General features: G+C 45.7%; 1 protein-coding gene across 3 annotated transcripts in view; it reads right to left on the reverse strand.

Moving 5' to 3' along the window:
- Dpp6 (dipeptidyl peptidase like 6) overlaps window positions 1-13,086 on the reverse strand; it is an 840,304-nt gene that overhangs the window by 218,309 nt on the left and 608,909 nt on the right. For all 3 annotated transcript variants that reach the window (XM_023712908.1, XM_004628971.2, XM_023712909.1), the window contains exon 4: window positions 5,746-5,840. In XM_023712908.1, coding sequence (XP_023568676.1) covers window positions 5,746-5,840 — 95 coding nt within the window. The remainder of the gene's footprint in view (window positions 1-5,745; window positions 5,841-13,086) is intronic.

Genomic DNA, 13,086 nt, shown 5'->3' on the forward strand with positions numbered 1-13,086 from the left:
AGGAGTGAGGTCAGCGGTGAGGTCAGGGTGAGGTAGGAGTGAGGTCAGAGCGGGTGCCCGGCAGTGCCCCTCTCTGGGAGGAGTCTGAATGAATTAATACTCAGACCCTCAGATAAAAATTCGAATTGTATGTGAGATGATTATATAAAATCAAGGGCTAATATAAATTACCAAAACAAAACTGCTTTTATTTAAATTTTAATCTAGCAATTAAAGTAAGTAATTATCACAAGTAAATTGGTAATTAAAACAAGATATAAAAAGCAAGAAAAACCTGGCCTAAGCAGAACAGATTTTTTTCTATAGGTACATTTTCTATATTTTTAAACTAGATACATAAACTAGATGATAGATACGTTTTTAGTAATACAAATATGTATTAAATGTAATCTTTTCAGGAATGCTCTATTGTTCTTACCTGCTCATCACTGGAATAAACCTAGCTCTCTGGAACACAGGTCTACATCTGTAAGAGTGTGATTTTACTATTGAGCACACAGCACTGAAGCAGTAATTAGGGCAGTTGTCACATTAGAAAGCAGTATGTGCGATTTCACCACCTCGTAGGCCTCTCATCCCCAGCCTGGTCAGCAGGCACAGGTGACGCCTGCGGTGGCTGGTGGAAGGGCTCTGTGCTCCCTGCTTGCTGAACAGAGCACCATAAATACCTTTCATATCTCCGGAGCTTTCATAGTTATTATTTTAGTGGCTGCATCTTGATTCATACGTATTTGTTTACTCACTTCACACTCCCCGATTTGCTATTTTCCTATCACAAGCAACACTGCAACATCAAACTTTTTAGATTATTTGCTTGTGACAAATTCTCTGGGCCGTCTCAAAATGCAAGGCCATTTTCATTGTCCTTGAAAGGCATTGGCAAGTTGCTTTCTAAACACCTGGCACGATTTAGCGGCGCAGTGAGACGGCATCAGGCTGGATTCTTGCTTCCGTCCCTAGCGGAACAATCAGCACAGAGGGCGTATACAGGGCGACGGACACGCAGACTGACACGGGATTCATTTGGAAATGGCCCTGCAAGTTCAGCGGCGCTGTAGGCAGAGGCTAAGCCAGAGTTCTGTCTGGATACTCCGAGTTTTCTCTCAAAAGAAGAGTTCAGATATTGGCATAATCTCCAAAGAATGTCAAAGCTGTAAGTGTCTAACTTTGAGGCAAAGGCTAAGCCTTTACTTCAGCCTTTGAGAAGCCCTGCTCTAGTATGTTTTAGAAAAGTTGGAAATATGGTCTTAAGTTTCCCTAAGAATTACAGCCTCCATGAAATCGATTTAATTGAATTCGGAAAAATGCATCACGCTGATTTTAGGTATACTTCTGGAAAGGAGGCAGGAGGGAAGGAGGAGGTCAGTTTTCTCTTCAGCAAAGATTCATGAGAGCTTTCAGGAACAAGCTAACCTTTGGCCAGCAGCGCCAAGACCCAGTTTGGACCATGGCCTATCTTTGCAATGGCTCATTTTTTTTTTTTCATGCAAAACATTATGCAGTATAACAAAGGCTTTCTTACAACTTATGAGTTTGTTGACAAAAGTCTTACTAGAAGAATGAAAATAAGTTTGACGGGTAAATTGTTTAAAAATAAGCCTGAAATGCGATGTCTAGAATTCCTGGGACGTCAAACATACTTCACGTGAAAGTTTTGGTTTAGAAACCTGCAAGCGCCTGTTGCTCTCATTAGCAGCTTTTTGTAGCTCTGCCTGACTCTGAGGGCAGCCCAGACCCAGCCTCCACTGGGGAGGAGATTCTGCCACCTTCTCTGGCTTCCTGACCACTGAGGACTGCCCAGATCCTGCTGTCTGCTCTCTGTTGCTGCTGTCTGGACACTCAGGGCTGTCCAGATGTTGCTATCTGCTACTGCTGCCTGGACAGTATTCAGCTCCCAAAGACTTGGTCCTCTCCTGGGTCTTCCTGATTGGCGCTGCTTACCCTGCCAAGCGCCACCTGTCCCCTGTCTAGCATAACATCTGGAATCCACGCATGGTGTAGGCTTGATCTCCCACCTGGGACCTGTAACCTCTCATTGATCCTTTCACACCCCGGGAAGCAGGGCTGGTGACCGTAGAGCTTGGGTTGCCCCTGGATGGTGGCTGCAAAGCAGTCTGATTCCACTGGGGAGAAGAGCCCAGGCCTGTGGTTGTGGCCCTGGCGTTGTGGCCCTGGTGTTGTGGCCTTGGTGTTGTGGCTCTAGTGTTGTGGCCCTGTGAGCCCCTGCTGCCGCAGGATGCTTCCAGAAAGCCACTTAGTGCTGTCACTTTGTTGATTTTTACTATTTATCCATGAAATACTTGGAGCAGCGACCATGTGGGGGCCCAAGGCAAAGGCAGACCTTTGCTTTCCAGCCCCATGGCAGCCATACAGCCCCAGACATGGCCCTGGATGCCACGTGCCAGTGACCCAGGCCACCAAACTCTTTTTCTTCACTCTGAAGAAATCTAAGAGTGTTTCGAAAACTCTTTGAAATGGAAAATGGACTAGGGCATTTTGATAAATGTTTTTTTTAAAAAAAGAATTATTATGTCATGGAATATGTTCTTGTTGGAATCAGAGGTGGAATCCCCCAAATCTGCTGCTCTGGACTTTGGCCTCTGCCCCCAGGAGCCGGCAATGCAAGCAGAGGCATTCCTTGACATCCTCCACCTCAGGGCAGCTCTGCTGAGGAGGAGCCGACTGCGGTCAGATCTTCTCAGCAGAATGGCCTCAGCCAAGGAGGCTTAGGGGACTGAGAACCAAAGCCCATGTCCACGGCCAGGAGCCGTGGCACACGTGCTGTGGGGGGCTGTTCCTGTCACTGAATGCTCTGAAGGGTTCCCCGTTACTGGGCCAGAGCGACTTGGCACTGTCTTCCCCTAAGAAAAATCTCTCACTCCTCCTGTGGGTTGCCTCGCCCCTCCGTTTGCTTCCCCTGGAGAGGACACCGAAGCTGCAGCCATCTGGCTTTTCCGTGAGTTTCATACTGTGTGGCTTTCGTGTACACACACGTGTCCCATGAGGCTGTGGCCTTCGCTCCTGCTGATGGGTCTCCTGTCAGCTCACTTCAGTAGACCCAACACTGAGCCTGCCGAGGGGGAGTCTGGGCTTCCTCGACGTTAGGCTATTAAATGAAGTTCTGAATATAGCTCATCTTCAAAAATAAAATCAAATCATGCTTTCAGGCATGGACGTGATACTCTCATCAGAGTGCTGGAGATGGACGTGCCGTGAACTCGTGGAGCGCGTGAAGAGCGCAGACACTTTGCGACTTCTCCCTCCCAGAGGCACAGTGAGGGCCAAGTGAGTCCAAACTTGTGAGACTCACTGTTTGGGGACAGTGAGGCGCAACACACGGCGTCAGCGCAGCCCTGGGCCCCAAGTCCGCCTTCGCACTGCCTGCAACCCTGCAAGGGCCCAGGCTGTCTTCGCATCTTTGCATACGCATGATCCGGCCCTCCTAGAAAGGTTCACCCTGCAGGGCCCGGGGGCCGGGAGAGGCTGAGCGGAGCCCCGTAGGCTGGCCACACGTGTGGCCTCCGTGAGCGTAGTATGGTTGCCGACGGTAGAATGCAGGCTTCTTTTCCATTTCTATTTGTTTTAGGCTGTGTCCTAGATCTGCCCGAGAGTCCCAGTTGGCCTTGCCAGGGCTTACGCTGTCTTTCATCATTTAAGCAAGCCCCAGGTTCCTGTCATTCAAATGAGAAGAGGCCACCTGCTGTCACCCTAAGGTGAGAGAACGGAAGTGGGGAGGCCACGCTCTGCTCCCTGTCTCTGCGGTCCCCTGCAGCGGCAGGTGTGCTGCACACCCTGGCTGCTCCTGCACAGCTGCCCCCTCCTCACACCTGCTCACCACAGGTGCCCGGATCTCCTGGTATGGATCTCGCAGAAGACCCGGATTCTAGGCGTGCGGAGAAACGAGCTTTAACTTGGAGTGGAGCTGCTGACTGGCTCAGGGGAAGCCAGACGCCAAGCTTTTGAACGCTGAACTATAAGCAGGCCGAATGCCATCTACTCTGCTTTTCAAGTCTGTTGCTAGGAGCCTTTCAGTACAGTTTTTGAGGGAAGGATTATGAATCGATCGGGTTGTACCTATTGGGTACAAAATAAAGGCTCATAAAATAAGTACATACATGCTAATTTAGTGTGAAAACAGATCTGGTAGAAGCCAGCCAACGTGTGAGGCAAGGATTTTGCTGTGGTGGTCTTTTAAGTCTCCTTATTATTTGGCTGAAGCAACTTCAATTAACATATATGATCAGCAACAAACTATGGATTTTAGGAGCAGGCTGCCGGTATTCTGGGCTCCATCACTCAGTACTGCTGTGTCCAGACCCTGCTTGACTACACCCTGTCCTCTCGGGAGACACAGAACATTTGGACCAGAACATACCGTCGGCAGCAATGGACAGATCGCTGTCTCCTCTCTAGTGACAGTAAAAACACCACCTCTGCAGCTTTCGTATTTTTAAGTCGGTTGAACCAGATTCTCCTGGAGCAATTCTGTCACTGGTGAGCTTTAGGCAGCCACGTAGGTCTCTCCAGCTCTTAATTAACAGAATGTGTTTTAATTCAATGAAGCGGGCATTGGGTGTGTGCTACTGACTGAGGCCTTCCTAGCTAGTACTAGCAGGCTCCTCACAGGACAGGGTCTATGTAGTACTAAGCCTCAGTACCGACCCTTAAAGAAAAGGCATCTTTATAGCAAAAGGAAAGGAAATAAAAGTAGCAGCCAGCGAGTTATATGTCCTTTAGGAAGGACAGGAAGAGCAAGCTTTTTATGGGTCTGCAGATGGGATGGCCCAAAGACCAAGTCCTTCCTTCGCAAGGACAGAGGCCCTGGCCCGGCCCTTAGAGACCCGTGCCGACTCCAACAGCACTCAGCACCCTTGTGCGTGATAGCAGGGAGTTGAGGTCTTCTTCCTGAGCCTAATCCCAGAACACAGAGGCGAAGCTTTCTCTGTGAGTCATGGCAGGGCTGTTTCACGGTTGTTCTCACTCACAATTCCCAGTCTGCTCCGGTTCCTTTTTCTTTCTTTTTTTAACCTGGATTTAGTTTCTTCCTCTGAGTTCCCGAGTGTGTCAGACAACAAAATGATCACCTCCTGAGGGTTGGACATTTCTTTTTCTCCTAATACTGTTCATGAACATATTGCAAACACAGAAAGTTAATTCTCTTTAAATTGGTTTTCGGTATAGAACTTCTATCAGTGCTTTTAATATCTTTATACATGAGCCCACAGTCTTAATGTCATTGAAATCCTAGAGTAAATAAGTTTTCCCAGATGATCAAGTACTGATATCAGCTTGACTCTGTTCTTCTTTTAAAACATCAACATCACTTAATATATTTGGGCACAGTCACAGTGTCTAAATTAATACTCTCTGTGCATAGGAGATTTTTTTTTTCATTTTGAAATAAGATTGAGAAAGTTCTGAGTACTCTGAAGGCGTTATTGGAACTGTTCTGTAAATGTGCAAAGCCTGAGGACTTCATCTTTCAATTATACATGATATGCAACGCTTGTTCCCGACACCTGCAGAGAAATTCCCGTACGCAGAAAGAAACAGCGCTTTCATCTTATTAGATTAGTGTGGTTTCAGTTTCACATCATCTTCGGTAGCTCGGCTCATAGCATTACAAGTTTATTGCTCGTCCTTGTCTGTACTAAAAGTCGAAACCTCAAGTCATTTTCTGCTTTATTGACTTGCAGGAGAAAAAAAAAATCTGAAATTATCCTGGTCATTAAAGAGAGTACTTACAATTTTTTTGCCTTCTATTAGCACTTCAGAAAAATTGGTCTCGACGTCCCGCAGTATCACAGATCCGTTCCGTTCTCTGTAGATGAATTCTTTATCTATAAGAGAGGAAAAAAGAAGACGGGGCTATCAGCAACTCAGCTTGGCTTTTGGTGGACACGTACGCAGGATGTCTTGGAAGGTTCTCAAAAGAAGATCTTTGGCTTTTTCTCCAAGGTTCCTCTAAAGATGGAGAGTCCAACCCCACATCCCATAGTCTCACGGCTGCTTCTGAGCCACGCTCACTGCTCCACACCTGACCGAAGGCAGGGCCTGGACACGCACAACCCTTGGGATAGTGTGGGCATTTCTCGGGTGAGACACATGGGAAGACGCTCAGAGCCTGTGAGGAAGTGACCTGCTATGTTAGGTGAAGGGGCTGGGAGGGAAGGGACTCGAGTCCTGCATGTGACATGGGTGGGGGTGCCTGCAGCCCCCCAGCCAGAGGCCTCTCCTAAACCCACAGTGCCAGCTCTCATTTGTCCACATGGACTTCTGGCTACCCTTGGAGGGTGTGCAATACTCTATCCACCATGCGGTTAGTGACCCTGGTCTTTTGTATATTAGCAATCGAGGTTCCAGTTCTCCCCTTAGAAAATTAATAAGTCATATTCTCAGTAGTATGAAAATGAAAGGGTATACTTTTTGGAAGTGGGGTTGTCAGAGGGAAGGCAGGCCTGTTACAGAGATAACAAAAAACACATCTTTCCAAGAAAAGGAGGCATTTGGGTGGAAAAGTTGTTTCACTCTAAATTGGTGATAGTTGAAAGAGCTGCTACAGCCTGGATTCATTCAAAGCACAGTTATTGTCCTCCAAGTATGCCTGGGTTGTACGGGGAAAGGTGGAGCTCACTCACAGTGGGAAATTTCAGTCATTTGCACAGTTCTAGGTTAATCCATTTTGTGCATTAATGTCGATTATGTGTGAACGTTTAGCACTAAAGTTAGAGAGAGACATTCGGAGGAAGCGGCTGCTGTTCATATGCTCAGCGATCCTTCTTGTGCTGAGAAGGCATGTCAGGTTTTCATTTATTCCCACTTTGCAAACAACCAAAGTGTTTAGCCATTTTGGTGGCATGAACTTTATGCTCCAAATTATAAAGCCTGTTTTTGGGAAAGCCCTGGAAGGTGGTTTGTAAGTTCCGGAGGAAAGCTGCCGAGAAGGAAGCCTGTGAATTAGTTCCATCATCACTCCATCTCCATTTGCTCACCGGCTTTTACACTAAGTCAGTTTCAAAAAACCGAGTCCTTGTAAGTGAATGAGGATTTCCTACCACCAGTTCCCCTGAGAAGTCCTACATTTGGCTTGAAGATATCCTTCACCATATGTGTCACCCCAGAATACCATGATGATTAAAAACAGTTTTATAATATTTGATGCCCAAGGAATGTGTTTCTGTCAGGGAGCAAAACTGATGAAACAGCGTAAGCAACAGAACACAAGGTTTCTGTTTTGTCTTTTCATCCATCCTGTGGGCTTCCCTTCCAAAGTTATTATCCTGATTTTCATTACGTATCCTTGAATAATGTGTTATTTAGTTTTACTTGCTGTGTGTGTGTGTGTGTGTGTGTGTGTGTGTGTGTGTGTGTGGTGCAGGGATGGAGCCCCGAGCCTTATACACACTGGGCAACTGCTGAACCGCTGAGCTACACCTCGGCCCCAGCTCCGTCTGGACTGCAGCTTCATGACCTGCATCGCTCAGCAGTCCCTGCGATGTGCCCAAGATTATCCTGTGCACAGAGACACACGGCTCCAGGGTGTGGATGTGGCCGTGATGTTGGTCGTCACTAGTGCTGTTGTTATTGCTATAAAGGCTTCTGCCATGAACGTTTTCTCATATCATATTAAGTGAAACGTACAAGTGCTTTTCTCACAGGCGTGTGCAGGACTGGCAGGGCCAGGTCCCAGGTGGCATGCACACCCACAGCTATGGTGGCCTCACTGGCTTCAGGGGCACACAAGGTTTCTAGAATTCACGTCCTCTGCAAAAGCATTCATGTTATCTTTCTAAATTTATTCCAATAAAGTGGCTGAAGAACACTGCCTTTCCAATTTACATTTATGTCATCTGATCATGAGTGATGTTGAGTCCACACTGAAATCAGCTTTTATGAACTGGCTTGCTACCTGGAGGGCTTCTCCGTCTTGGAAAGGATGTCATTCTTTGGAATTTTGTTGTTCTTTATCTGTCAGATTCAGCCTAAATTTTCCTGCAGAGCCACTGATTCGTTGAGTGCCGTCATTCCTCTTGTAAGTCTTTTCTGCTCTCTAGATTCAGGTAGCCATTTGCTTGTGGTGTTGTTTTTGTTCTTACTAGTACCCGCGTGCGGTACCCAATGATGACGTTAGTTGACTTTCAGTCTTACGCACTTATTTGCCATTTTAATTTATTTTGTGAAATTCCTGGCTTACTTGTTTGCCTATTTTTTTTTGTGTTAGATTCTATTTAATCTTGCTGATGTTTAGGGATTTTTAAACATCCTAAATGAAATTTTTAGCAGTTTTATGTGTTGAAAATGCCTTTTCTTAGTTGAAGCTTTCATTTGTACTGTATACTGTTTCTTTAAAAATGTCTATCTTTCTTTTCTTTTTCTTTTCTTTCTTTTTTTTTTTTTTTTTTTTTGGTGGAACTGGCGATTGAACTTGGGCCCTTGCACTTTCCAGGGAAGCACTTACTCTGCTGAGCCATCTCCCCAGCCCTTGTTTCTTTAAAAATTTCTACACTTGCAATTTATTGCTTCCCGCAATTGAAATTTTTGTTCCATTTTACATGTCTTTTATTTATTTTTTTTGCGGAACCGGGGATTGAACTCAGGCCCTTGCGCTTGCCACGGAAGCGCTTATTCCACTGAGCCATCTCCTCAGCCCTTACACGTCTTTTATATTGCCTATCACTTAACATATTAATCTTATATCAATCAAAATATGTAAGATGTTAATATTATACTATTTACACTAGGATTTTAAGTCTTCACTCCTGAATGTGGAATGTAATGTTTTGTAAGCCATGTTTATTACGAAGTGCATTGTGACTGTCAATGTCGTTGTCCCTCGAAGTGAGTCTGATACTTCTTGATTCCTTCTTCTTATGCATTAGCATGTGTTTTTCTTTCAGTTTGAAGAGTCCTCCTCTCTCTTTCATTTCTTGTAGGGCAGATCTGGTCGCGATAAACTCCCTGCGTTTGTTCGTCTGGGAATGAATGCACACTAGCTCTTCTGTTCACTTTAAGCTACTAATGAAGTTTTCCACTTTCCCACTTAATTTATTATACTTTTGCAGCTATGCTTTCTCTCAGTTTGGAAGGACAGCTTTACTGGCCACAGTGCTCTTGGCGGGCAGGGTTTCACTCTGGGCCTAGGTCCCCCCCCCCCCCCCGCCTCTTGGCCGTCAGCGCTCCTGTGGAGGTGCGTGCTGTCAGGCGAGCAAGGATCCCTGTATGCACAATTTGTTCCTTCTCACTTCCTGATGTATATCGTGTTATGCAGTCCAAGTTTCAAACCCGTGTGTTCTGACGATCAGGCTCATCTTGTGCAGAGCCGCACTGTGAAATCTGTATACTTTTACAATAGGACCTGCCATCCGGAAGGCTTCCCGGTCTCGGGAGAGGCTTGGCAGTCTTTGGAATTTTGTTGTCTTTTATGTATGTTAGATTCAGCTTACATTCAAAAGAATACTGGAAAATCAAATGAGAGTACATTTTAAATTTTTATGAATTAAGGATAGGGTCTACAGTGTACAGGTCTCACTACACAGATTGGACTCGAGTCCTCCTGTTTAGAGCCTCCCGAGCGCTGGGATTACAGGCATGCACCACCACACCCAGTCTCAAATACTGTCTCAACCCACCCCGGAGGTGGGGCTGGCACAGCAGGCCCGGGATTGAACGCCAGCCGCTGTGCTCTGCCGAAGCAGGTGTTTTAATCTGCTGAGCTATCTGGCTGGCCCCCAAGAGTACAAACTACCAGCTGACTAGCGAGTGATGTAGTAAAGGGCGTGGAAGACCTGCCTGTCCACAGCTGTCTGCTGTCTTCTCCACCATGGCCCAGGGAACAAGGGACACTCCACAACGTGGCTGGCCTGGCCTCCTGAAACAACTGGGGTGGCAAGGAGTTGCTTCCATTAATAGGAACTTAAGAGACAGGACTGAGTATAATAGGAGTTTTTAACTGGCTGTAGAACTATAATATTTTGAGAATGAGTGAGGAAATGGTAATATAGCCCAGCAATTCGGTATTTGAGGTTAGAGTTTTTGGTAGCCATGATAATGTTCCTATAGACCTATGGGAGGACAGGCTTTAGAGATGTATGCTTTAGTGTTCAGAGATGAAGGAAAATAATGTAGTTTATTGTTCTTTTTATTTTTTAAGAAGCATAAAAAATAGTAATAAAAAACCCACTAGAAATGATCAGAACTTCACTGAACAAAATGATAGGACTTCAACAGTGGCTGTTAGTTACACTGCTCACGGGTGTCTTCAAATTAGCTGTTCAGGTAACCAGACGGAAGCATGCAACATTGGTCCAAAAAATGAAAAAGAAAAAAGTCAAGTACTAACTGTGGCTCTCAACAGACCAGTAGAAATCAGCAGTAGAATTGTCTAAGCTATGTGTGCATTTCTTCCTCTCTTCCTCCTCCTCTCTTCTCTCCTGTCTCTCATCCCCGTTGTTCCTTCCCATCTATTCTACTTTTCACAGTTTATTTATCTTTTAGGTTCCTATGTTAGGTTCTTATATTATGACGCTCACCAACCAAGGAATGGATAAAAATTTGTATTTTTATACAAGGGAGTATTAACTATAAAGAAAGATAAACTCAAGGCTTTTATAGACCATATTCATTAGTGAAATAAGTCAGACCTTAATGTGTAACAATTTATATTGGATTAAAAAAATGTATTTGGTACAGGGCTCATCCTCCTGTTTTCAGCTTCCCCAGCCCTGGGATTATAGGCGTGCACAACCACACCTAGTCTCTGGGGCCTGCTCAGCAAGCCCTGCGGGTGGCATGTGGTGCTGAGGATTGAACCCCAGTTCCCACACTTGCCAAGCAGGCGCTTAGACCTCTGAGCTATCTCGCCGGCCCTAAATTATACTAAAATGCTTTCATATTAAAAAATAATGAGGCAAAGGCTGACCAAATAGCTCAGCAGATTAAAGCACCTTCTTAGGCAGACAGCACCCGGGTCGGTCCCTGGCATGCTGTGACAACCCCGCCGCCAGGTCGCGCTGAGACGGCATTGAGACTGGGCGTGGCGGCCTGTAATCCCAGCTCTTGGGAGGCTGAAAACAGGCGGATCACTACTAGCTGGATCTACGGAGTGAGACCCTGTCCCAAAATCCTCCTCCTCCTCCTCCTCCTCCTCCTCCTAAATAAAGCAGGCAGCACAATGAAGCCCACTGGCACTCGTGCCCACACGCTATCACCACACTGGTAAAACAGGGGCTTGCTATTCCATCCTTTCTATTTTTCTGTAATTCTCTTTTTATTAAAAAGGAAGGAAAAAATAAGATGACCCTGATTTGCAAGAGCGGGCGCCAGGAAGGTCAGGGCGGGCGCCAGGGAGGGCAGGGCGGGCGGAGGAGCTCTGCACAGCCGGTCCGCGGGGTGACCTGCGGCTCTCCACGAGCGGCGCTGGACAGGGACAGCAAGGCGGGCAGGGCGCTGCGGGATGGGAGGCCCTGAGCGGTGTGTGCGGGATCTCAGGGCACCTGCGGGGCGCACGTTCAGGCACCAGGCAGACAAGACGCTGTAAAGATTAAAAAATAAAAATTGCGCGTGTTTTCTTTCCCAGTGGTTTACGTGATGGAGCTCGGCCGCGCGAGGCTCCGCCGGCTCGGGGGTCGCAGGGGCTCCGGCGGGCCAGCAGCAGGCTCAGCTGGGGGCGGGGACGTGCGTCGGGTGAGGTTTTCTTGTTTTGTTTTAGATTCAAATATGTCTTTATTATATCATTGCATTTAATTGATAGCTCAATTGGTATAGGCTTTTTTTTTTGAAAATGGATGCGTTTTATTTCCAATGCCATTTACAAGCTCAATAGCACCCAAACCAAAATCCAGCACAACTTTTACAAATCCTGAGAAATGGTCTTTAAAGCGTACATAGAAGAGCCAAGAATTTGTAACTAAGACATTTAAAGGAAACTAATGTGGGCAGAGTCGTTTTTCTACTATTTTACTTTGACAGACGCAGATATTAGCCAAGATATGCCACATAATCCAGAATAACGGAACAGAGCCAGAAACAGACCTATGCATTTCAAGTCTTCTTCAATGTAGAAATACAGCGCCAAGGTACACTGGGGAAACAAATTCAGCATCCTGCATGTGGAGGCACGACAAACGCTGGAGCGGCTGTGGGGAAAGGAAGCCTTCTCCACTGCTGGTGGGATGTAGACTGGCGCAACCTTGTGGAAGTCAGTGTGGAGACTCCTTAGAAAAGTTGGACTGGAAATCCCATTTAATCCAGCTATTCCTCTACTGGGAATTTTCCCGGAGGATCTGAAAACATCATATCACAGGGATATATGTGTGCTTATGTTTACAGCAGCACAATTTGTGACAGCCAAATCTTGGAAACAACCAAGATGCCTGTCACCTGAGGAATGGTTGAAAAAGATGTGGTATTTTTACACAATGGAGTATTACTCAGCTATAAAGAATGATAAACTCAGGTGAGGTTTGACTCGCTTGGGCTACTTAGCCACTCAAGGGGATCCTGCCTCAAAGTAAAAGATAGAAAATGGGCCAGGGATGCGACTCGGTGTGAAGGCCCTGATTCAATTCCCAAACTGTTTTATTTTTTTTCCATAAATTTATTGAGAAACAAATAGCAATGAGGCAGTTTCAAGCCAAACTGGTAGGACAGTTTCAATAATTAACACATTGTATACATTTTTCCTAGTGCTTAATTGCTGTACAAGATGCAGACATGATATCGTACTTACAAACACCATTAGAACAAATCCCTCTATTCATTAATAGAGTGGAACTGTATATCAATCCTAGCCATTTGAATACATAGATACAAAATGGACATTCTTCTGCATCCTCTTTTTGCTATTAAGTTCCATTATTTGAATATTATAGGTGTGTAAACTCAGCAAAATATTCCAAAATAGTCCAGTAGTCCGTAATAGTATTGGGTCTTCCTCTTGACTGGCAATGTCAGAAGTTGTTGACCTGAGTCCCCTACAGCTCAACATAACAGCATGGCTTTACTTCTTATATTTCATTTTTATACTTTTCTGCTGGATGGTTAAGACCAAGGTAAAGCAGGACCTATGCAACAAGAGTTGTAGCTTTT

This window comes from Octodon degus, unplaced genomic scaffold (assembly GCF_000260255.1).
Source record: "Octodon degus isolate 3935 unplaced genomic scaffold, OctDeg1.0 scaffold00027, whole genome shotgun sequence".
Taxonomy (NCBI): domain Eukaryota; kingdom Metazoa; phylum Chordata; class Mammalia; order Rodentia; family Octodontidae; genus Octodon; species Octodon degus.